The sequence below is a fragment of the Grampus griseus genome, assembly GCF_964374135.1.
Source record: "Grampus griseus genome assembly, chromosome: 3".
Taxonomy (NCBI): domain Eukaryota; kingdom Metazoa; phylum Chordata; class Mammalia; order Artiodactyla; family Delphinidae; genus Grampus; species Grampus griseus.
In genome coordinates this window covers 33,748,512-33,775,693 of record NC_139019.1, presented here as the reverse complement: position 1 = coordinate 33,775,693, position 27,182 = coordinate 33,748,512, and the positions used below count along the sequence as shown (strand labels likewise).

Sequence of the window (27,182 nt, the reverse complement as noted above, 5' to 3'; positions counted from 1 at the left end):
GCTCTTAACCTTATGGGAGTTACCTTCTATGTTATTTGTCATTTTTCCCTTGCTGCTTTCAATAATTTTTCTTTGTCTTTAAGTTTTGCCAGTTTGATGAGTATGTGTCTCGGTGTGTTTCCCCTTGGGTTTATCCTGTGTGGGACTCACTGCACTTCCTGGACTTGGGTGGCTATTTCCTTTCCCATGTTAGGGAAGTTTTCAACTATAATCTCTTCAAATATTTTCTCGGGTCCTTTCTCTCTCTCTTCTCCTTCTGGGACCCTATGACGTGAATGTTGTTGTGTTTAATGTTGTCCCACAGGTCTCTTAGGCTGTCTTCATTTCTTTTCATTCTTTTTTTTTATTCTGCTCCACAACTGTGAATTCCACCTTTCTGTCTTCCAGGTCACTTATCCGTTCTTCTGCCTCAGTTATTCTGCTATTCTGATTCCTTCTAGTGTAGTTTTCATTTCAGTTATTGTATTCTTCATCTCTGTTTGTTTGTTCTTTAATTCTTCTAGGTCTTTGTTAAATATTTCTTGCATCTTCCCGTTCTTTGCCTCCATTCTTTTTTGGAGGTCCTGGATCATCTTCACTAACATTATTCTGAATTCTTTTTCTGGAAAGCTGCCTACCTCCACTTCATTTAGTTGTTTTTCTGGGGTGTTATCTTATTCCTTCATCTGGTACATAGCCTTTTCATCTTGTCTATCTTTCTGTGAATGTGGTTTTTGTTCCACAAGCTGCAGGATTGTAGTTCTTCTTGCTTCTGCTGTCTTCCCTCTGGTGGATGAGGCCATCTAAGAGGCTTGTGCAAGTTTCCTGATGGGAGGGACTGGTGGTGGGTAGAGCTGGCTGTTGGTCTGGTGGGCAGAGCTCAGTAAAGCTTTAATTCGCTTGTCTGCTGATGGGTGGGGCTGGATTCCCTCTGTGTTGGTTGTTTGGCCTGAGGCAACTCAACACTGGAGCCTACCCGGGCTCTTTGTTGGTGCCAATGGCGGACTCTGGTAGGGGTCATGCCAAGGAGTATTTCCCTGAATTTCTGCTGCCAGTGTCCTGTCCTTATGGTGAGACACAGCCACCCCCCACCTCTGCAGGAGACCCTCCAACACTAGCAGGTAGATCTGCTTCAGTTTCCTAAGGAGTCACTGCTCCTTCCCCTGGGTCCCGATGTGCACACTACTTTGTGTGTGCCCTCCAAGAGTGGAGTCTCTGTTTCCCCCAGTCCTGTCAAAGTCCTGAAATCAAATCCTGCTAGCCTTCAAAGTCTGATTCTCTAGGAATTTCTCCTCCTTTCCTAGGTTAGGAAGACTGACGTGGGGCTCAGAACCTTCACTCCAGTGGGTTGATTTCTGTGATATAAGTATTCTTCAGTTTGTGAGTCACCCACCCTGCAGTTATGGGATTTGATTTTATTGTGATTGCGCCCCTCCTACCATCTCACTGTGGCTTCTCCTTTTGTCTTTGGATGTGGGGTATCTTTTTTGGTGAGTTGCAGTGTCTTCCTGTTGAAGATTGTTCAGCAGTTAGTTGTGATTCCAGTGCTCTCACAAGAGGGAGTGAGAGCACGTCCTTCTACTTCGCCATCTTGAACAAACCTGTGACTGGCCTCTTTCCACATAATGTTCAATGTCTGCAAAAGCCTATATGGACATTCTGTGATTTACTTAATCAATCTCCTGTTAGTCCTTCAGATTTTTCCCAAGATTTTGCTATTATAAGCAGTGTTGTAATAGACAAATCTATCACAGATAGATCTATACTCTAAGACCATTTCTTTAGGCTATACCTTAGAAAATGGAATTTCTAGATAAATATTATTTTAAAATATAAAGTCTTTCTTGGTACAATGTATCAACTTGCTTTCTAGAAACGTTTTTATCATATTAAATTCATATTGACCATGTGTCATAAAGACTGCCTTCCATACCCTCACCAAAACTTGGAACTGTTACCCCTTTATAGCTCTGCCTATTTGATACTTAAGAGGTAGCATTACCTTTCCATTTTCTGTAAGTGTATTGCCTATAGGCATTTCATTTGTAATTGCTTAAAAACAGAAACTTCACAGCAGTACATCTGTCTAAGATGAAATTGGAACCTGAAATAGTACAATTAAGCTTCATATAATACATAAATATGGGTTGAAGATTAGGATTTAACAGAACTCAAATAAGCAGCTAGATTTCCCTTATGGCACACCTTCAAAAACTCATCTGAAATCAAGGCATAAATTAAGCAATGGAAAATTATTGAATTGCTAACATCCAACTTTTGCCGAAACCACGTTACTTTTCAAAAACAAAGACAAAAACCTTATTATTACCCTTAGCTTCTCTTTCACTTTTCAAACCAATATTCTTCAACTCAGTCCTTGAAAAGGGGAGAGACCTTATAACCCACATCTAGGTTCTTCCTGATCCACTTAAAACTGATTATCAAGACCCAGCTCCCTTGACGGGTGGTGGGATTGAATCCATGACAGAGGGTCACCATGGGTGGCACAGTCAGCAGGCCATCTGATGGTGGCAACTCAGCAGGTCAGTGTCTGGGGGTTCTGACCTTCAACCATATCGAAACAAGGCAATTTCATGTAAGAGACTGCAAACTAGGGCCAGACATGTACAGTGCCCAACTCTAATCATTATTAAATCATCACGTAGGTAAACATTACTACTCATTTTTTTGCTGCCTGACCCACACCATTATCCAACTGACATCTCTCTCAGAGAAAATAATTTGCAGTAGACAAGAGCTGAAAATACTATGCAACTATGTATTTATTTAAATAGTGTATTTAAAATATAACTTTTTCTCTAAAAATTATAATGTACAAACATTATTGTCAAATATACATACAGAAAATAAAAGGGATTTGGACAGCAGGGAGGATAAATGGTTCCTGTCTGTACCACAATAGGTAGTACAGGTATTTGGGGATGTGTTTAGTGTTAGCATCTGTTTTCCTTAATTATCATGGAGAAAGAACTTCATGGAACTCTTCTACTGCAAAGAGTTTCTTTTTTCTTTTTTTCCTTTTCCCACAAATAATTCTTTCCAAGCCTGTCTAACAATAGGTGGCTTATGATTTAGTCAAAATCTACCTTTACCATTAGCCCTTTGCAGGACGTATATCTAAATACCACAATTCCTAGGAGTCTAAGTTTGTCTTTAAAAAAGAACATAAAGAGAGAAACACCCAGCTCTACCCACCGCCAGTCCCTCCCATCAGGAAATTTGCACAAGCCTCTTAGATGGCCTCATCCACCAGAGGGCAGACAGCAGAAGCAAGAAGAACTACAATCCTGCAGCCTGTGAAACAAAAACCACATTCGCAGAAAGATAAGATGAAAAGGCAGAGGGCTATGTACCAGATGAAGGAAGAAAATAAAACCCCAGAAAAACAACTAAATGAAGTGGAGATACACAACCTTCCAGAAAAAGAATTCAGAATAATGATAGTGAAGATGATCCGGGACCTCGAAAAAACAATGGAGGCAAAGATCAAGAAGATGCAAGAAATGATTAACAAAGGCCTAGAAGAATTAAAGAACAAACAAACAGAGATGAACAATACCATAACTGAAATGAAAAATACACTAGAAGGAATCAATAGCAGAATAACTGAGGCAGAAGAAGATAAGTGACCTGAAAGACAGAATGGTGGAATTCACTGCTGTAGAACAGAATAAAGAAAAAAGAATGAAAAGAAATGAAGACAGCCTAAGAGACCTGTGGGACAACATTAAACACAACAACATTCACGTCATAGGGTCCCAGAAGGAGAAGAGAGAGAGAAAGGACTCGAGAAAATATTTGAAGAGATTATAGTTGAAAACTTCCCTAACATGGGAAAGGAAATAGCCACCCAAGTCCAGGAAGTGCAGTGAGTCCCACACAGGATAAACCCAAGGGGAAACACACCGAGACACATACTCATCAAACTGGCAAAACTTAAAGACAAAGAAAAATTATTGAAAGCAGCAAGGGAAAAATGACAAATAACATAGAAGGTAACTCCCATAAGGTTAAGAGCTGATTTCTCAGCAGAAACTCTACAAGCCGGAAGGGAGTGGCATGACATATTTAAAGTGATGAAAGGGAAGAACCTACAACCAAGATTACTCTACGCGGCAAGGATCCCATTAGGATTCGATGGAGAAATCAAAAGCTTTACAGACAAGCAAAAGCTAAGGGAAATCAGCACCACAAAACCAGCTCTAGAACAAAGGCTAAAGGAACTTCTCTAAGTGGGAAACAAAAGAGAAGAAAAGGAACTACAAAAGCAAACCCAAAACAATTAAGAAAATGGTCATAGGTACATACATATCAATAATTACCTTAAACGTGAATGGATTAAATGCTCCAACCAAAAGACACAGGCTTGCGGAATGGATGCAAAAAGAAGACCCATATATATGCTGTCTACAACAGACCCACTTCAGACCTAGGGACACATACAGACTGAAACTGAGGGGATGGAAAAAGATATTCCATGCAAATGGATATCAAAAAAAAAGCTGGAGTAGCACTACTCCTATCGGATAAAATAGACTATAAAATAAAGAATGTTACAAGAGACATGGTAGAGCACTACATAATGATCAAGGGATCAATTCAAGAAGAAGATATAACAATTATATATGCAACCAACACAGGAGCATCTCAATACATAAGGCAACTGCTAACAGCTGTAAAAGAGGAAATCGACAGTAACACATAATAGTGAGGGATTTTAACACCTCATTTTCACCAGTGGACAGATCATCCTAAATGAAAATAAAAAAGGAAACAGAAGCTTTAAATGACACAATAGACCAGATAGATTTAATTGATATTTATAGGACATTCCATCCAAAAACAGCAGATTACACTTTCTTCTCAAGTGCGCACGGAACGTTCTCCAGGATAGATGACATCTTGGGTCACAAATCAAGCCTCAGTAAATTTAAGAAAACTGAAATCATATCAGGCATCTTTTCTGACCCCGACGCTATGAGATTAGAAATTAATTTCAGGGGAAAAAACGTAAAAAAGACAAACACATGGAGAAGTTACCTAATAAACAAGAGATCACTGAAGAAATCAAAGAGGAAATCAAAAACTACCTAGAGGCAAATGACAATGAAAACACGATGATCCAAAACCTATGGGATGCAGCAAAAGCAGTTCTAAGAGGGAAGTTTATAGCTATACAAGCCTACCTCAAGAAACAAGAAAAATCTCAAATAAAAAATCTAACCTTACACCTAAAGGAACAAGAGAAGGAAGAACAAACAAAACCCAAAGTTAGCAGAAGGAAAGAAATCATAAACATCAGAGCAGAAATAAATGAAATAGAAACAAAGAAAACAATAGCAAAGATCAATAAAACTAAAAGCTGGTTCTTTGAGAAGATAAACAAAATTGATAAACCATTAGCCAGACTCATCAAGATAAAGAGGGAGAGGACTCAAATCAGTAAAATTAGAAATGACAAAGGAGAGTTACAAAAGACACCACAGAAATACAAAGCATCCTAAGAGACTACTAAAAGCAACTCTTTGCCAATAAAATGGACAACCTGGAAGAAATGGAAAAATTCTTAGAAAGCAATAACCTTCGAAGACTTAACCAGGAAGAAATAGAAAATATGAACAGACCAATCACAAGTAATGAAATTGAAACTGTGATTAAAAATCTTCCAACAAACAAAAGTCCAGGACCAGATGGCTTCACAGGTGAATTCTATCAAACATTTAGAGAAGAGGTAACACCCATCCTTCTCAAACTCTTCCAAAAAATTGAGGAGGAAGGAACACTCCCAAACTCATTCTATGAGGCCACCATCACCCTGATACCAAAACCAGACAAAGATACTACAAAAAAAGAAAATTACAGACCAATGTCACTGATGAATATAGATGCAAAAATCCTCAACAAAATACTAGCAAACAGAATACAACAACACATTAAAAGGATCATACACCATGATCAAGTAGGATGTATTGCAGGGATGCAAGGATTCTTCAATATATGCAAATCAATCAATGTGATACACCATATTAACAAACTGAAGAATAAAAACCATATGATCATCTCAATAGATGCAGAAAAAGCTTTTGACAAAATTCAACACCGGTTTATGATAAAAACTCTCCAGAAAGTGGGCATAGAGGGAACCTACCTCAACATAATAAAGGCCATATACGACAAACCCACAGCAAACATCATTCTCAATGGTAAAAAACTGAAAGCTTTTCCTCCAAGATCAGGAATAAGACAAGGATGTCCACTCTCACCACTATTATTCAACATATGTTTGGAAGTCCTAGCCTCGTCAGAGAAGAAAAAGAAATAAAAGGAATACAAATTGGAAAAGAAGAAGTAAAACTGTCACTGTTTGCAGATGACATGATACATAGAGAATGCTAAAGATGCCACCAGAAAACTACTAGAGCTAATCAATGAATTTGGTAAAGTAGCAGGATACAAAATTAATGGACAGAAATCTCTTGCATTCCTATACACTAATGATGAAAAATCTTAGAGAGAAATTAAGAAAACACTCCCATTTACCACTGCAACAAAAAGAATAAAATACCTAGGAATAAACCTAGCTAAGGAGACAAAAGACCTGTATGCAGAAAACTATAAGACACTGATGAAAGAAGTTAACAATGATACTAACAGATGGAGAGATATACCATGTTCTTGGATTGGAAGAATCAATATTGTGAAAATGAATCTACTACCCAAAGCAATCTACACATTCAGTTCAATCCCTATCAAATTACCAATGGCACTTTTTACGGAACTAGAACAAAAAATCCTAAAATTTGTATGGACACACAAAAGACCCCGAATAGCCAAAGCAATCTTGAGAACGAAAAACGGAGCTGGAGGAATCAGACTCACTGACTTCAGACTATACTACAAAGCTACAGAAATCAAGACAATATGGTACTGGCACAAAAACAAAAATATAGATCAATGGAAAAGGATAGAAAGCCCAGAGGTAAACCCATGCACCTACGGTCAACTAATCTATGACAAAGGACGCAAGGATATACAGTGGAGAAAAGACAGTCTCTTCCATAAGTGGTTCTGGGAAAACTGGATGGCTACATGTAAAAGAATGAAATTAGAACACTCCCTAACACCATACACAAAAATAAACTCACAATGGATTAGAGGCCTAAATGCAAGACCGAACACTATAAAACTCTTAAAGGAAAACATATGAAGAACACTCTTTGACATAAATCAAAGCAAGATCTTTTTTAATCCACCTTCTAGAGTGATGGAAATAGAAACAAAAATAAACAAATGGGACCTAATGAAACTTAAAAGCTTTTGCACAGCAAAGAAACCATAAACAAGACACAAGGACAATCCTCAGAATGGGAGAAAATATTTGCAAACGAATCAACGGACAAAGGATTAGTCTCCAAAATACATAAACAGCTCATGCAGCTCAATATTAAAAAAAACAAACAACCCAATCAAAAAATGGGCAGAAGACCTAAATAGACAGTTCTCCAAAGAAGACATACAGATGGTCAAGAAGCACATGAAAAGCTGCTCAACATCACTAATTATTAGAGAAATGCAAATCAAAACTACAAAGAGGTATCACATCACACCAGTTAGAATGGGCTTCATCAGAAAATCTACAAACAACAAATGCTGGAGAGGGTGTGGAGAAAAGGGAACCCTCTTGCACTGTTGGTGGGAATGTAAATTGATACATCCACTATGGAGAACAGTATGGAGGTTCCTTAAAAAACTAAAAATAGAATTACCATATGACCCTGCAATCTCACTACTGGGCATATACCCAGAGAAAACCATAATTCAAAAAGACACATGCACCCCAATGTTCATTGCAGCACTGTTTACAATAGCCCTGTCATGGAAACAACCTAAATGCCCATCGACAGACGAATGGATAAAGAAGATGTGGTACATATATACAATGGAATATTACACAGCCATAAAAAGGAAAGAAACTGGGTCATTTGTTGAGACATGGATGGATCTAGAGATTGTCATACAGAGTGAAGTAAGTCAGAACGAGAAAAACAAATATCGTATATTAACGCATATATGTGGAACCTAGAAAAATGGTACAGATGAACCAGTTTGCAGGGCAGAAATTGAGACTCAGATGTAGAGAACAAATGTATGGACACCAAGGGTGGAAAGCCGCGGGGGGGTGGGGGTGTGATGTGATGAGTTGGGTGATTGGGATTGACATGTATACACTGATGTGTATAAAATTGATGACTAATAAGAACCTACTATATAAAAAAAAATAGGGCTTCCCTGGTGGCACAGTGGTTGAGAGTCCGCCTGCCGATGCAGGGGACACGGGTTCGTGCCCCGGTCCGGGAAGATCCCACATGCCGTGAAGGAGCTAGGCCCGTGAGCCATGGCCGCTGAGCCTGCGCGTCCGGAGCCTGTGCTCCGCAATGGGAGAGGCCCCAACAGTGAGAGGCCCGCATACCGCAAAAAAAAAAAAAAAAAAAAAAAGATAAAACCTATTTATTAGGTTTATAGACATGTGTGCAATTAAAAAAAAAAAACTACTGTTACCTTCAGAAAAAAAAATAAAAGAACATAAAAAGTTTGAATACTTACCAATACTGGTCAAGTTAGCAGAATGTCTTGGGGTAATCATACTAAAACATGAACATTTCTTAATGAGAGATTTAAGTCATTTAAAATATCCTTTGGGGCTTCCCTGGTGGCACATTGGTTGAGAGTCCGCCTGCCGATGCAGGGGACACGGGTTCGTGCCCCGGTCCGGGAAGATCCCACATGCCATGGAGCAGCTAGGCCCGTGAGCCATGGCCGCTGAGCCTGCACGTCCGGAGCCTGTGCTCTGCAACGGGAGAGGCCACAACAGTGAGAGGCCCGTGTACCACAAAATAAATAAATGTATAAATAAATAAAATATCCTTTGATCCTACACACAGTTAGAAAACTGAAAGCCTTTTTCCCCCTAAAGTTATGGTCTGCCTGTGCCAGCCTTCTTAGTTGGTGAGCAAAAGTCAGTGTCACAGAGATTTCTGTTCCTGTAGCACTACAGAACAGAGTCAATGTACAAACCACAGCATTTATAAAGAGAGGAAACTAAAAATGTATTTTATACCCAACCCACTCATGGCAAATTGGGATATTACTAATTTGGGTTGAACTGAATGTCACCGTGACTATTTTGTGTTCTTGATTACATTTTGTACTACTTTGTTACTCTTTTCCTTCTCTATCAAGAATGAAATGATAAAAAGTTTAAAATGGAACTCCAAAGTGACATGAAGTTCACTTTGCAAAACTTAGAACACAGAAGCCTCCCCAAGGAGCCTACTTTTATAGCTATGAAATGTTTTATCTAAATTTCAAAAATATCCAGGATCAACCAACAGGAGGGGAAAATGTATTCAGTAAACATCCATTTAGTATCCAATACGCCCAAGTCACTGTACATAGTAAGGTGAGAGGTGTGACGATAAAGGAGCTTTGTACCCTCAAATTGTTCAGTTTGGGGAGTTAATTTTCACAGCTTTTCAAATGATTACATGAATAACTTTAATATAAGACAGTATGTGACAAGAGCGGTAAGAGAGGTAAATACCTTCTGGCCAGGAAGGGTTTCATAAGGATGGAAACAAGAATTAGTGGAGGTGACAGGAAGGGCCTTTTCAGGCTAATAATCTGAAAATCATCTTGCTAAGAGTATTTAAGCTATAACCATACTACAAGAGTGGTGACCATGGCCTTTCCACAAGCCAGGGGAACTGACATCCTCTCTAGAGGTAGAACCGTCTCCTGTCCTTCACCAAACCCTATAGTTTCCAACAACAAACAAGACTCTCCCCAACTAGAATTTCTCTAGCTGGTTGGCAAAGGTGTAAAAGGGAAATTCACGCCTGTTCATGAACTATTTCCTACTGAGGACAGGAAGCTTATACGCTTAATGATCATCTCCCCATTCCCTTTCCCTATTTTCTCCCATCAGTTGAGACACGTGGGAAAGAACTGATACCTGCCCCAAAGAGACTAGAGCCTGATTCTCAGGCTGACTCAGATATTTTGGCAACATAAATTATCACAGATCCACCAAATACATTTCTTTTTGAATACTTATACCTGCACCCTCAAATTCAGAATTGAAATCAATTGATAAAGCAGAATTAATTGAGCACCTTGTTAACAACTGAATGGGATAAACAGATGGAAGAACCACAGTTACTGCTCTCTAACAAAGCACTTATAACTGTCTTGGGAGAAAGACATATGAAAAGCTAACTAACAAGAAAGTATGAAAACATCAGAGGTAGTGCTGACAAATTTACACCATTAAAGTTTATTTAAAGGAAACATCCGTCGGGGTATGTGCCTATAAAATGCTTCATGAAAGAGGTGAGGCTTGTAGACATCAGACATGTGGGGAACTGGAAAGAGCACATCAGTCCGGCAAAGGAAGGGGCTAGTGTGGGCAAAGGACACAACCTGGAACACCTTCGGGGTCTTGTTTGGGAAAGAGAGAGGGAGTCACTCTACCTGGGACAGAGAAAGCAGAAAAGATAATGTTGTGCAGGGATGTTGAGACCATCTGTGGAGGACCTTGAACTTTGACTAAAACATGTGTATGTATAAATGAGCCTATATCCATTTACTTAAAACTGGTTTAATATGCTTGGCTTTGGTAACTTTACCCCTAAATGATCATTTTAAAACTCTTTCATGAACACAAGATTTATATGAATTATGAAGTGTTGGGGTGGTTTTGAAACCAGGCCTTATAAAAGTATCACCCAATTTAACTGCTTATTAAAAATCCAGATCCCTAGTCATAACCCAGGAATATTCTAGAAAGAAATTTAAAATGTGACACAGAGTTATGTTAAAAGAGTTCAGGCTTGAGAGTCATTCACGATTTAAAATATGCCTCTACCACTTACTAATTGTGGGACCATAGGCATATCACTTAGCCTCTCTGAGCTGAGTTTCTTCATCTGTAGAATTAGTATAATGCCATATAGTTCATATGTTTATTGTGAGAATTAAGTGAAATAAATCACACAAAGCACTTGGCCTAGTGTGTGGTTTCATGGTGCAGGCTCAATAAATGATACCTTATATAACTGTTCCCAGGTGGTGCCCATGAGAAAAGAACATGAAGGACAGACTGAAGACATTGTGTAAATGGATTGATTGGATATGGGCAGTGAGTGAGAGGGAGGGGTCAGAGGTAGCCCAGCTCTTGCACCTTACTGACTTACCAGTGCCCTCTCCTCTCTTATACCCAGATCACTCCATTCAGCCACAGTTGGGTCATTGCCTTTGTTCCAGCATTCTCACTCATTGCCACCAAAGTGCTCACTGCTCTGGGGACAAGTTAGGTAAATTCAAACCTTAAAGCACTGTGGTGAGTCACACTGTCTCTCTCATTGCAGCTGCCACCTCCAAGTGTGTCTGCCTATTGCCCTCCCAGTGCTTCAAGAGTAGAAACCAGCTCTTCTGCGTCAAAATGGGATCATCAATGAGCCAGAGAACAGTGAACATCTGTGAAGTAGGAGCTGTCAGGTGTGCCAACAGGAAAGTGGAAATACTGCATCCCGGGAGGTGTTAGACCTAACACAGTTACTGATAAACAGATTTACTGCCCCAAAATAATCCCTACAAAAGGACACTCTTGAACCAACAGCAGACTGTCATACCCAGGAGTTACCAACATAAATCCTTTTGTGTTCATTTCACATTATTGTTCTCCCTGCCTCCCGTGTCTTCTCCCCTGTCCAGTTCCCATCCATGATGCTCTGTAGCATACCCCTAGGTAATAACGTCCACATCAATCTAATAAATTCTTCTGTTCATGTTGCACTAAAATGATGGGACTTCTGAGGACCTTATGAAGCCTGTGGTATTAAGCATCCTGACAAGTAGAAATCAGAACAAAACTGTAATTTTCTTCAATGAATCAATAAGCATAGAAATCTACAACAACTTGTATAACACATTCTTGAAAACCAACCTTCATGCATTCACTCAACAAATAATTGTGAATGTCTACAATGTTCCCAGTACTGTTCAAGGTGCTGGGGAATCAGCAGTGACTAAAACATACAAAAGCCCTTGCCTTCATAAAGCTCACATTCATGTGGAGGAGGACATACAGAACATAAAATAAGCAAATAAAATATATGGTATGTTTGATGGTGATAATTGCCATGGAGAAGATAATGCAAGGAAAGGTGAGTCCCATCCTTAATCCTCGTCTTACACTATTCTATAGTTAATAAGCATCACAGTAAGGATGATTGGACTCAAGTGGAAGTTGCCTTGCTTGAAGTAGTTAATAAACTTCTGGAGTTTTCTCCTTAGGAGACTCTCTTTGCCTCAGCTAAAGTGCATCAGAAAGCTTTTAAGCTAAAGTGTGTGATGGATGGAAAATCATAAGAGAACTTCAAAGGAATAATTTTTAAGGTAAGGCATATCTTTCGTATTAGGCCATACCAAGTAGACACCCACTTCTTAGAGTATCATTTTGAATTGAGGAAGAGAAACATCTTTGGAACAGCAGTTCTCAAACACGAGTGCACATTGGAATCGCTTGGAGCACTTGCTAATATAGATGCCTGCGACCTAGCCCCAGTTTCTGGTTCAGCAGTTCTGGGGTGGGGCCTGAGAATCTGTATTTCTAACAACTTTCCATGTGGGACTGCTCATGATGATCAGGGGTGTCGCATTGTGAGAACACTTAGCCTAGAAATGGAGTCATCAAACAGCTAATACAACTACTGAAATAATGATCTCAAAACTTTAGCCAGCCAAGCTCCAAGCAGGTGAGTGGAAGCAGATTCCCTTCCTCTAAAACTCACTGGGATGCCCAGCTAATGGAAGGGGTCTATGAGTCACAGCCACCTGGCAGCACCCTCTTTAGACCTTATACTTTAAATCTCACTCCTCCATCTCATTAATCATAAGATCTTGGCAAAAATATAAAACATCTTGGAATATCAAAGGCTAAGTATGAGGAAGGGAAAAACCAAGAAAGAGAAAACACATTTTCCTGGTGTAACGGCAATTGAGTGGGAATTGATCTTTGCCCAGGAGTCAGTGACGCATCTTTTCCCCAGTCATGCCACCCTACACCCCTCTCACTACAAAAATGGTGCAGGCCACTCTTGTAAGCTTCGTGCCTTCAGCACTCCCAAGACGCCAAAGTGAGGGCAAAGTTTAGGCATGAAATATTCCCACATTCAAAGGAGAACCACCAACAACTGAGTCAAGACACTTTGCTCAGGACTGACGATTCTCACACCAGCTCCACACCTTTCCGGGCTGTACAGCAAGACTAGGGGTGGGAGGGGAGCCATAGGGAGCTGCAGGCGCAGGAAGGCAGTGCTCATAGTAAGAGTCCTGTTATCTCCCTCAAGTCCTTTTCTTCTCCTTGCTGAGGAGGAGGATGCTGTAAGTATCCACTGAAGCCAGGCAACCAAAGCCTTGAAAGAATCATTTGTTAGGGCACCGACATCCAGGATATACAGTGCTGCCCTCGACGGCTGGAGGCTGTGGAATCAGAGCTGCCACTGGTGAGCAGGTTGCTGGAGGAGTTTCTGGGAGGCATGGATTCACACCGGGAGAGTTCTCTCTTACAGGAGCACAAGACCACTTCCTGCCTAGGGCATGCTGAAGGCAGGATGATGACAGAGTGGTCTGCACTGTTTCCATAGTGACAAGGGAGTGCTGTGGCATGACTGGGAAAAAGATGGATGCAGCCCTTTCTCCATCTCAGTCCCAGGGTGTAAGGAAAGAATGGAGAACTTTGGTGGTTCCCATGGCTCCCTAGGAAGGAGCAGAGAGAAAAGGAAAAGCAGGCGCTCTGAGGCCACCCTGCATCTTGGACATGAACCTACGGGAAGCATCAAATGGAGACTTAGCTGTCTCTCTCACAGGAAGTTCTGGGGGACAGTGTTGGTAGGAGAAAAGCAAACACCACCCCAGGGAGACACAGGGGCCACCAATAACACAGGACCAGATTCATTGAGAACAAGACCAAAGGGGACACCCCATCACTGACTCCTGCCGTCTCTCTGAGTCCACTTCCTTCCAACACCAGATCCAGCAGATGCAGAGGACAAGGTGTCCTAGAATGAGACATGCCTCTCCATCACTTCTATGAGGGGTAGGAAATTTGCGAGAACAATCCTCATCAAGACCCCAAGTCCTCTGACCCAGAAGCCTGGCTGACACTGGAGGTGGGGAAAGAGATGAGATGTAAATTGGATATAAGATTAGAGACTTAAACTGGACTGACTTTTTAAAATAGTGACTGACCAGCAATCCATGTGATCTGTCTCAGACTTAATTGAGGCAAGAGAAGACAGGGATTTGGCAGAACCTAGAGAAAACCATGACTATTATTAGCTTGCTGGGGCTACCATAACAAAGTACCACAACCTGTGTGGCTTAAAATAACAGAAACATATTGTCTCATGGTTCTGGAGGCCAGAAATCTGAAATCAATCTGTCCACCAGGCCACGTTCCTTCTGAAGACTCTAGGAGAGGATTCTTCCCTGCCCCTCTGGCTTTTGGTGTTTGCCAGAAATCCTTGCCATTCCTTTGTTTGTAGATGCATCACTCCAGTCTTTGCCTCCATTACCTCATGGCCACCTTCACTGCCTTCCTTCTGTGCATGTCTGTCTGCCCAAATGTGCATCATCTTATGAGGAGAGCAGCCTTGTTGGATTAGCGTCCACTCTAATGACCTCATCGTAATTAGATTACATCTGCAAAGACCCTATTTCTAAATACGTTTACATTCGCAGGTACCAGGGGTTTGGACTTCAACTTATCTTTTACTGCAGACACAATTCAACTCACAGCACTGTGACTGGGAAAAAAATGTTTCCTGTTTATACCCCATAATATAATCGAAGGTTTATACCAGCTATTGCATTCATATTGTTTGATTAAAATCAGTCAAGCTTGCTTGTTTGCTTTAAAGTATTTTATTCTTTAACTTGTAGCAATCTTCCCTTTTAATGGTCATTGGTTGGTCTTTTTTACCACTTTAGTTACCTTTGTTTCAAAGGATTTTTTTAGTGCAGGAATCCATTAAAGTTTGCATTAGGCTAATTTGTATACCATTTACCCGTTGAATTTTTCACACTTTGACATTAATATTTTTTAACGTTTTTATTGGAGTATAATTGCTTTACAACCTTGTGTTAGTTTTTGTATAACAAAGTGAATCAGCTATATGACATTAATATTAATATAGCTATTTAGTACAGTGTTAAGAGCTAGTGATAAAATTGTCATCATGAAGCAGAGCGCAAAACTGAAACATATTAAATACCTGGAATTTGGACCTAGAATCTCCTGCACTGTCCTAGAAGATTAAACAAATTCTAGATCAAAGGTAAAATCTTCATCCTCTTAGGCTATTAGAGATGAATGCTAAGCTTTGGTGCCTGTAGCTTAAATAACTGGAAACCAACTCAGGTCTTTTTTTTAACATGGATTTTAATTTTTGTTGATTTTGCAAGATATTGACAAAATAAATGAGACCCCAGTTTAAAGAACTTTATAAATAGATGCGCTATATATCTCAGATGTCCTAGAAGCACAGAGTTCTAAGACTGTGCTTTTTTCCAGTCTTCTGGTGGGGTGATATTCAAGTTTAAATGATGATTTCCTCTTTTTGGCGGTCTTCAGTAAAGCTCACTAAATTTTAGACTAAATTGTTACTCTTTCTACAAAAGCCTGCAACTCCCACAACCAACATTCCTTAGAGTTAAAGACTGAGATCTTCTGTTGTTTCCAGAAGAGCACCCACAAGCTAAACAGAACCCACATCCCTTCCTAAATCCTGAGTAACAAGAATCTGACATATCATGATGGCTCTGGTTGGTGTTGGGAACCAAATACCCTGAGGCTTGATTAACTGGATTCTGAATGATTGGCTGTCTCCAAGGTCACCTTCATTCTTTTGGGATATATTGTGTGTGGAATCAATGAGGCATCCAGTTTTTAACCAAATAAATGGCCTGCAAAATTATACTTGTATCCATTTTATTTTATGAGCATGAGACAGGCCACTGCTACACTATTTGTCTTCTTAATAAGTTCTAGCTACACAGCTTCAGCCCCATGTGTCAAATATCAGTTAGCAGAGGTACGTGTCACCAGTCAAGGGACTCCAAAGGACGGATGGTACATTGAAAATCATGCTCACAAAGATTTATATAGAAGATGTTCATCACATTATTTATAATAGCAAAAAAATGACAGAGCCTAAACGTCCAATAATAAATTATGCCCCCTTTATATGATGGAACAGTATGAGACCACTGACAAGCATCTTTTAAAAAAGATTTTAAAGGACATAATAAAGTGAAAAGTCAGGCTGCAATACTATATATACTGAGAGTTGTGTAAACTGTGTGTATACACATGCCTTTAAAAACAATGACTGGGAGAACGAATCTCTGGAATTTGGAGTTATTTTTATTTTCTTATTTATGTTTTTCTGCATTTGCTAGATTTTCTACAGTCAGCATGCATTTTTTTAAAAATCTTTTTTGTTTTTATTCCAGTCATGAAGGTAACACAAGCTTATTGCAAAAACTTTAGAAAATACAGTACAAAATTTATTCTTTAATAAGTTATTTTCATTTTGATTTGTTCTCGCGCTCACACATTTGTTATTTGTTGTTGTTTGTTGTTAAATATATTATTCAGCATGCATTTTTTTAATATAATCAGTCATGAAAATCATTCTTAAATCTTCTCTTCTACTTAGGTAGAAAAAACACATAGCTAATTCTGCTTGTTTAGAAAATTGATAGCAAATAGGCCTTGGAGTTCAAGCCAGCTCAACTGGTCTGGATTGGCATGCGTAAAGCAGGTAGTAGCTTTCAGCCAGACATGTGAACCTCACACGGATGCATTCATTCATTCAAAGCATTGTCTGAATACCTGCTAAGTCACAGGGTTAGACCTATAATTGTGCAAAGATTTTGGACGTACTTACAGTACACTGGGAAGATTTTAAAGATATAATTAAATCAGTATTATACAAAATAGAAAGCTATTTAAAAATTACAGGTACAAATAACATCTTTAGGGAATTAAAAAAAACTGGACAGTTAATAAAATAAAATCAAGCCTAAATTCTCAAAGTTTTGTTACAGTTGGAGACACTGAGTAGCTGTTTGAACTTGGACAAACATCTGAGACTGTTTCCTCATATGAAAACCAGACGATACCAGCCAACTCACTCTATTTGTGCTGAGGATTGGCTAGAGTGTACTATATATTTGTATATATATATACACACACACATACATACACACAGCAACTACTAAAGAGCCTAGAATGAAATGTGCATTCAACTATTCAAATACTATTATTATTATTACTATTATTATTTAACACCAATGGAGAAGAGTGGCTGGACTTCTCCCTTTATTTCCTGTCACATGAGACACTTCCCCTATTGCCATTCTTGCCATTGAAGCTTGATTTATTAAAGAGTCCATGGACTGACTTAGATTGTTCAGGGGCGAGAAATGGCTGGAGTATTCAGACTAAATATTCAGACTAAGTTTTCAGACTAAGTTGATTAAATGTACTTGTTCACTGTGCTTGCACAGGCATGACCACAATTATCAAAATCAGCAATAAAGGTTTTAAGTTCTCTTTAGAATGAATCACCCTTTATACCAAATAAATGGAGATGGCCCAACATTTACAATCAAAAACCTAACAATCTATGATATCAAGCAATGTGGACAGAAGACCCATGATTAGAAAGTGAAGAGGAAATTAGACTGGGCAGCTGGAAATACACTCCAAGGATTACTTGCTTGATACCACCCTTCCAGTATGCAGTGACACACAGATTTGAAAAAGGCTACATTTTTACCTAACATGAGGGAAAAGCCATACCGCAGTTCAAGTCATGAGATGAGATTTTCTGTCCTTGCTGAAGCTGTATTTGTAGTCATACCAGGGTATAGAGCACCACCCTAACTGAAGCATTTCCATTTTGGTTATAACAACTGAGGACTAATTGTTCCTTAGGGCATGTCTCCTCTCCCGTTGAAAGACAGTGATACACACTGGTACATTGTTGCAGTTGTCAAAAATACTGCTCACCAGTGTTGCTGGCTCTCCATCTCCCAGGGACTTGGCAGGAACATACTTCTTGGCCCCCATGGGTTAGGGTGTCATGTAATTGGTTCTGACAAATAAAATGACTAGAAGTACATGTGTAGCTTCTGGACAAAACGTGTAATTGCTGGCGTGAAGTTTCCCCCAAGCCCCCTTTTCCCTGTGGCACATTTGAAATGCTGGCTCCCCCGACAACCTGAGTCCCTGAGTCAGTAGCATGAGCAGAGTCCTCTATACTCCATTCAACTTCTATGGGTATATGGCATGAACAAAATATAAACGTTTCTGAGATTGGGGTTGGGGGGGTATATTTGTTACACTGTTATCTAGCCTACTTGTCTCATATTAACTGTAACAGATGACATGATGACCTGGGAAGCTGATCTCTTTCACTTGTGCAAATTTCGGTTTTCCTATGGGCATTACTGAGTAAATAGGAATTGTACTGCTGTGAACATGGCCTATAATCACTAGTATGCTTGGGACAAAAATACAGAAGAAATTAAAATTAGGAAAAGGGAGTGATTATACTTAGTTCTTAAATACATTCTTTTTTTTTTTTTTTTTTTTTTTGCGGTACACGGGCCTCTCACTGTTGTGCCCTCTCCCGTTGCAGAGCACAGGCTCCAGACGCACAGGCTCAGCGGCCATGGCTCACGGGCCCAGCTGCTCCGCGGCATATGGGATCCTCCCGGACTGGGGCACGAACCCATGTCCCCTAGCATCGACAGGCGGACTCTCAACCACTGCGCCACCAGGGAAGCCCCTTAAATACATTCTTAATTGCATCCATCATTTTATAGAGAAATTGATTAGTGGAAAATTAAAATTGAAAGAAAATAAATCCTTACATAGAGAGTTTACCTGCTAAGACTATAAAGAAACATAAATGCAAAAATGGTGAACACACTTTTAACAAACTCCTTACTATACTTGGGAAGTTTTTTAGACTCTTAGAAACACTTATTATTTTAAAAAGCATTTCAAAGTTAATTATATCTACTTCATCTTTCTTGATTACCAAATCATTACTATTATGTTTCATGTCAATTGCTTATCAAAACTACATTCTAAAGAACTTCAGGCATTTGCTAATGATGCAGATATACAAAAATGGATTTTTCATTCTAATTTCTAATGCTTGGATATAACAAAATCTAACTAGTATACTGTAGCACAGGGGTCCCCAACCTGTCCGCAGCCTGTTAGGAACCAGGCCGCACAGCAGGAGGTAAGCGGCAGGCAAGGGAGCATAGGTAGCTTCATCTGCCGCTCCCCATGGCTCCCCATCGCTCACATTACTGCCTGAACTGTCACTCACATTACCACCTGAACCATTCCCTGCCCGCCAACCCCGTGGAAAAATTGTCTTCCATGAAACCAGTTCCTGGTGTCAAAAAGGTTGGGGACCGCTGCTGTAGCAGGTAGTATTTATTGCCCCTCCTCCCACATTTTTTCAGCTCCCGGCCAATGGCCAGTATTTCAGGAGAGGCTGGTGCCAGTCCCAACACCAGACCCAAGAAGTTAACCACAATTGGTTTAAGTCAGTTAATGGGGGTTCCATTTCCCTTCCACAGGTGGTTTGGACATGGGCAAGTGATGCAAATCTGATGAATGAGCGGTGAGGAGAATCTTCTGGAGGGCTTCTTAGAAGGAGTTCTCACTCTTCAAGAGTTCACAGGAAAAGATGGTCTCTTCTGAATGTTGCCATGTCTGAATGTGATGCTGGAAACTACTGCAGCCATCTTGCCACCATGAGAAGGTTTCCATTTGTGGTCTAGGCCAACCTATGGAAGAGGCTCCAATAGAGGTTTTTGTGGTCTCTTAGACCAAAACTTTTGTGGACCCTTGTGGGATCACTGAGCCATTGAATTACCCAACTCTGGAGCATCCATGCTGCTGGTCTTCCTCTTATAAAATAATACAATTTCTCTATAGCTTAAGCTATTTTTGAGTTGGGTGTTCTACTACTTGTAGCCAAAGGTATCCTGATTCAGAAATTAGGTTTGCTGTACCTTCATGATGCTGGTAGATTGATAATACGTTTTTCTTTTAAATGACTATAATTTGTTTTTAATAAATGGAGAATTCTCTCCTTGGTTGATGATGCTTAACCTGCATCTAACAAAAAGAAGATGAACCTTCAGAAATGGGAACTCATAAGGCAACAATTTAAGTGTATAATAAATTTCTTCATTATTTCTTAGAAAACCAAAGTCGCCTCTAAAGCTTCCCAGCCAACCAGTAATTAATTGTAGGCCTGTTGAGCGCTCAGTGACATGTTTAATTCTCTGAGGTGAAAGGGAGACCTAAAGCTTACTCAGCCACTACTGGGTGCCAGAATCATCGCGTAAGTATTTTATTAGGCCTCACAGCCACCCGAAGACATAGGTATTTAGAGATGAGGAGACTAAAGATCAGAGGCCAGAGCTACTTACCAAAAGTCTATACCTCATAAAAAGCAGAGACAGACTCCAAACTTGGCCAGTCTAACTCAAGAACCAGGGGCCAACGGTACTGTATCAGTGCTAAATGTATTGATTTTATAATTATACTGTGGTTATTGTAGTGGTTATAGAGATTGCTGCAAATCTTCGACACTCTTCCATTAAGATATGGGTTCTACAATTGTCCATCAGCAGATGAGTGGATGAACAAACTGTAGTATATACTACATACAATGGAATATTATTCAGCTTTTTTTTTTTTTTTTTTTTTTTTGCGGTATGCGGGCCTCTCACTGTTGTGGCCTCTCCCGTTGCGGAGCACAGGCTCCGGACGCGCAGGCTCAGCGGCCATGGCTCACGGGCCCAGCCGCTCCACGGCATGTGGGATCTTCCCGGACCGGGGCATGAACCCGTGTCCCCTGCATCGGCAGGCGGACTCTCAACCACTGCACCACCAGGGAAGCCCTTATTCAGCTTTTAAAAGGAAAGAAATTCTGACTATATGCTACAACTTGGATTAACCTTGAAGACATTATGCTAAGTGAAATAAAACAAACATTGTATGATTCTGCTTGTATGAGTTTCTTCTAATAGTCAAATTCATTGAGATAGAAAGTAAAATAGTGGTTGCCAAGGGCTGGGAAGAGGAAGGAATAAGGAGTTATTTGTTTTACAGGTACATAGTTTGAGATGGGAAGACGGAAAATTTCTGGAGATGGATGGTGGTGACGGTTGCACAAAAATGTGAATGTATTTAATGCCACTAAACCATACACTTAAAAATAGTTAAAATGGTAAATCGTATGTTTTGCATATCTTACCCCAAAAATTAATAAATAAACATAAATTAAAAAGATGTGGGTTCTAATCTCCCTACGCTTGAATTTTGGCAGACTTCTGACTACTTTCATTAAGGAAGTAGAGCAAAAGTGACGTTATGTGACTCTGAGGCTGTCCAAAAAAGGCCCTGACGCTTTCACATTGTTCACAGAAACACTCATTCTTAGTGCCCTGAACTGCCATAGCAGACGCCCAACAGCACTGAGGCAACCCAAGTAAGGAAACCCAGTGAGGAAACCAAGACACAAAGAGGCCACATGTAGGGTCCTGGTCAGCAGTCACAACTTAACCCAGATGTTGAGATAACCAGTCCAGACACCAGACATGTGAATGAAGAAAGTTCTAGGTAGTTCCAGATTCCAGTGTTTAAGACATCTCCAGAGGTTTGAGTCTTCCCCCTTGAGGCTCCAGACAGTGTAAAGCAGAGGCAAGCCATCTCCACTGTTCTCACTCCAAATTCCTGACCCACGGAATCCATAAGCAATACAAAATAGCTGTTGTTTTACACCATTAAGTTGGAACTGGTTTGTCATATAGCAGTAGATAACTAGAATAATTATGCACGAGAATGTCTCTGTCTCAGGAAATATACATTGAAGTACATAAGAATAAAGGATATGATGTCCACGTCTTACTTTCAAATGGTTCAGGGGTGCGAAATATATATATGAATATAGAATATATATATTCCCTCACATATATATTAAAGAATTATAAAAGTGGCAAAATGTTAACAATTGGTGAATCTGGTTGGTGAAATGTGTATCGAGTTCTTAGAGATGTTCTGTAAGTTTGAAACTGTTTAAAAATAAATGTAAAAAGAGAGAAGCCATGGGCTTCCCACCATTACACGTATGAGACATCATACCTTATAAAATCATAGTAAAAACCCAAAGCAATATCTAATTTTTTGTTGTCACATGATACAAACCACTTCATTCCATTTCTGCACATCAATCTCATTCTGGAAGGGAGATATTCAGAAGTAAAACAGAGCTTCTTTTTCACCTCAGAGTAAGAGACAACCACGTAAGCAGAACACAGCATTGTGGTCTGATCTGGAACAGAGGACGTATTTTAACATGTACCCATTTTCTATCCAAAATATGGCTTTGTAAAACTGTAACATGCAATTATGGTGTGCTCTCCAAAATGTTTGTTTGAATAAGTGTTTAAAAGATAACAGGCACCTAAGAAACTGAGTAGGGTCTCCCACTCTCCAAAGGAGAGTTGGGTGCTCTTATAAAGCCAAAAACCTAGGTGAAAGCAGATTAAAAAAGCAAACAAAAAGAGCTCGATTCTATTTAACTATAAACAAGAATCAGTTAGTACTCTTTGCCTGGCTGATGGCAGCTAATCATTCCACACTGAGCATTAGCGATCACAGCCCTGATTGCTCACAAGCCTCTCATTATGGGGCCTGAGTAGACAGAGGGAAAGAGCAGAGCTCTGGGGTTGAATTTCACTTTGTGGACGCTGTCTTCTTCATCCGATCAATATGCCCATTTTACTCAAGACCAGAGATCTCATTTTTCAGATTGTTGTGACTTTCTGCTCTTCTGTCTAAACAATGGCTGTAGTCTTTGGAGGACTTTACTGCTTGCCTCCCTTCCCAAAGAGAGTGGCTGGGCAGGAGCAAAGAAGGAGGATCGGGTCCAAGCCCAGTATCTTCTGTCTGTTAATGCAAGGGTACCAGAATCAATGACCATAAGACATGTTTTCGTGGAGCTATGGGCAACTGAACTGAGAGTAACTCAGGAGTGTGGCTTCTGGGTCCTCAGTCACTGGAAGCCATCCCCTTAGCACCACAGGATTGGCCAATAACACTAAGAAAGTCTCAATTGTGCCTTTGTTTTCACCGGGTGCTGCCTCTATAACAAATTAGCATAAACTTGGTGGCTTAAAATGACATACATTTATTATTTTATGGTCTGAGAGTCAGAAGACCAAAATGGATCTCAGCTAAGAGCAAGTCTGCATTCCTTCTTGTGGCTCTAGGGGCAAATCCCTTTCCTTGTCATTTACAGCTTCTAGAGATCATCTGCCTTCCTAGGCATGTGGTTCCCTTCCACCACCTTTAAACCCAGAAATCTCATCACTCCAACCTCTGCTTCTGTCATCACATTCTCCTCCTTATCTCTCTTTTCTCTTCTCACTTTCTCTTATCAGAGCCCTCGTAATTACATTAGTCCCACCCAGATAATCCAGGATCATCTCCCCATTTCAAGATACTTAACCTAATCACATCTGCAAAGTCCCTTTGTACATGTAAGGTAACACAGTCAGAGGTTCTGGAGATCGGGACAGACAGCTTTGGGGAGTCATAGTTCTGTCTGCCACATCTGGTATACCCCACATGTCATTAGCCATAACAGATCAGAGTTCTCCATGAACTTGGAAGTTGTTTTTTTTTTTTTTTAATTAAAAAAATCATTTTACAAAGCAGAAGACCAACATCATTCCTGCAAATAGTAAGGATACCCTGCCCTCTTTGCTCCTGACCCCATAACAAGGGACCACAGTTGCTAGAACCTTCCAAAATACTTGGATTTGAATATTATCAAGACTGTCTCCCTATCTCATATTTAAGTTTCTATAAGCATTCTGCTTTATTCTCTATCTCCACAGATGAGCTCTATCCCATAGTAGAAAACATGATAGCCAGATTTTAAGGAAATAATGAGTAGATAAAACTTGGCTCTCTGAGTCTCAAGTTAAAACCCCAAGAAAGACTCTCATTAATCCTGCTTCAGGGAACTTCCCTGGTAGCGCAGTGGTTAAGACTCCACCCTCCCAATGCAGGGGGCCCAGGTTCGATTACTGGTCAGGGAACTAAATCCCACATGCATGCCATAACTAAGGTGCCTGCCTGCCGTAACTAAGACCTGGCACAACCAAATAATAAATAAATAAATAAATCCTGCTTCAGTAAGATGGCTACCTCTAGACCAATCAACTGTGATCAAAGAGCAAGGTCATGTAGAGCAAAGCAGCTCTGGCACTAGCACTCTGGAAGAGAGAGAGAGAGAGAGAGGTGGGGGGGTAGGGGCGCAATCCCCTTGAGATTGGATACCATAACTAATACAGCAGTGCAATGTCACAACAAGCTTCGAAAACGATACCTCCCTCAGAAAGTGGAGACACTGTTACCACAATAAGAAATCTCCTAGCAGTGGTTCCCCAACCTGGTAATCATCAAAATCATTTGGAGAGCTTTTTAAAAATATTGACTCCCAGGACTTCCCTGGTGGCGCAATGGTTAAGAATCTGCCCGCCAATGCAGGGGCCACCAGTTCGATCCCTGGTCCGGGAAGATCTCACATGCCATGGAGCAACTAAGCCCATGCCCCACAACTACTGAGTCTGTGCTCTAGAGCCTGCAAGCCACAACTACTGAGCCCACGTGCCACAACTACTGACGTCCACGTGCCTAGAGCCCGTGCTCTGCAACAAGAGAAGCCACCGCAATGAGAAGCCCGTGCACTGCAACAAAGAGTAGTCCCCGCTCACCACAACTAGAGAAAGCCCACACACAGCAATGAAGACCCATCCCAACCAACAATAAATAAATTAATTAAAATATATATATATTGACTCCCAAGTCCCACCTCCATCTACTAAAATAGAATCTCCAGAACTTAAATAAAAGCACACATTCAATTAAAAGCCCAATCAGGAAAACTCTTTCAGATCTGGGCTGAGGCAGGCAATTTATAACAGGAATCATATTACCTACCTGTTCTGAGTCCTTGGACACTGGTGCTAATCCAAACTCTATCCCTCACCCACTTTCTTACACCCACTTTAAAGCCTCCACACCTTTCCCAGGTTTGTACCAGTGCAATAAGATCACTTGGCTACCTGAACCTTTCTCTGAAAGTTTGTTCCCTTACAGATTGTGCTCAAGTCCTCCACCTTGGCTGGATGCATTGGCTGACTCTAGCTTTAAGCTCAGGAATCACAGAAATCCACACCCACTGGTTAAGGGAACTATTTCATTCCTACCCATTACCTCTAGAATGTTTACTGCTCTAAAATAGCAAGGAATGGAGGAAAAATGAGGAGAGAAAAATGGTGGAGAGTAAAATGAAAGTACTATGACAGTCTGCGATGAAAGAGAAAAGAATGTGTCATTGTAGGCAATTTAGGCACAAAAACAGAGATACAGATCAACGGAACAGGACAGAAAGTCCTGAGATAAACCCATGCATATATGGTCACCTTATCTTTGGTAAAGGAGGCAAGAATATATAATGGAGAAAAGACAGCCTCTTCAATAAGTGGTGCTGGGAAAACTGGACAGTTACATGTAAAAGAATGAAGTTAGAACACTCCCTAACACCATACATAAAAATAAACTCAAAATGGATTAAAAACCTAAATGTAAGGCCAGACACTATAAAACTCTTAGAGAAAAACATAGGCAGAACACTCTATGACATAAATCACAGCAAGATCCTTTTTGACCTACCTCCTAGAGAAATGGAAATAAAAACAAAAATAAACAAATGGGACCTAATGAAACTTAAAAGCTTTTGCACAGCAAAGGAAACCATAAGTAAGATGAAAAGACGACCATCAGAATCGGAGAAAATATTTGCAAATGAAGAAACTGACGAAGGATTAATCTCCAAAATATATAAGCAGCTCATGTAGCTCAATATCAAAAAAACAAACAGGGTTTCCCTGGTGGCGCAGTGGTTGAGAGTTCGCCTGCCGATGCAAGGGACATGGGTTTGTGCCCCGGTCCGGGAAGATCCCACATGCCACGGAGCGGCCAGGCCCGTGAGCCATGGCCGCTGAGCCTGCGTGTCCAGAGCCTGTGCTCCGCAACGGGAGAGGCCACAACAGTGAGAGGCCCGCGTTCCGCAAAAAAACACAAACAGACAAACAAGCCAATCCAAAAGTGGGCAGAAGGCCTAAACAGACATTTCTCCAAAGAAGATATACAGATTGTCAACAAACACATGAAAGAATGTTCAACAACACTAATCATTAGAGAAATGCAAATCAAAACTACAATAAGGTATCACCTCACACCAGTCAGAATGGCCATAATCAAAAAATCTACAAACAATAAATGCTGGAGAGGGTGTGGAGAAAAGGGAACCCTCTTGCACTGTTGGTGGGAATGTAAATTGATATAGCCACTATGGAGAACAGTATGGAGGTTCCTTAAAAAACTAAAAATAGAGCTACCATATGATCCTGCAATCCCACTACTGGGCATATATGCTGAGAAAACCATAATTCAAAAAGAGTCATGTACCACAATGTTCATTGCAGCTCTATTTACCAATAGCCAAGACATGGAAGCAACCTAATTGTCCATCGACAGATGAATGGATAAAGAAGATGTGGCACATATATACAATGGAAGAAACGAAATTGAGTTATTTGTAGTGAGGTGGATGGACCTAGAGACTGTCATGCAGAGTGAAGTAAGTCAGAAAGAGAAAAACAAATACCATATGCTAACACATATATATGGGATCTTAAAAAAAAAAAAAAAAAAAAAACTGGTTCTGAAGAAGCTAGGGGCAGGACAGGAATAAAGACACAGATGTAGAGAATGGACTTGAGGGCACAGGGAGGGGGAAGGGTAAGCTGGGACGAAGTGAGAGAGTGGCATAGACATATATACACTACCAAATGTAAAATAAATCATGGGAAGAAGCCACATAGCACAGGGAGATCATCCTGGTGTTTTGTGACCACCTAGAGGGGTGGGATAGGGAGGG

The 27,182-nt window shown here is 40.3% G+C and overlaps 1 protein-coding gene across 2 annotated transcripts in view; it reads left to right on the top strand.

Annotated features, from left to right (window-relative positions):
• Window positions 1–12,150, top strand: part of C6 (complement C6) — a 90,023-nt gene extending 77,873 nt beyond the window's left edge. For both annotated transcript variants that reach the window (XM_082650269.1, XM_082650268.1), the window contains exon 18: window positions 11,427–12,150. In XM_082650269.1, coding sequence (XP_082506395.1) covers window positions 11,427–11,602 — 176 coding nt within the window. In that variant the 3' untranslated portion in view covers window positions 11,603–12,150. The remainder of the gene's footprint in view (window positions 1–11,426) is intronic.
• Window positions 12,151–27,182: the final 15,032 nt, after the last annotated feature.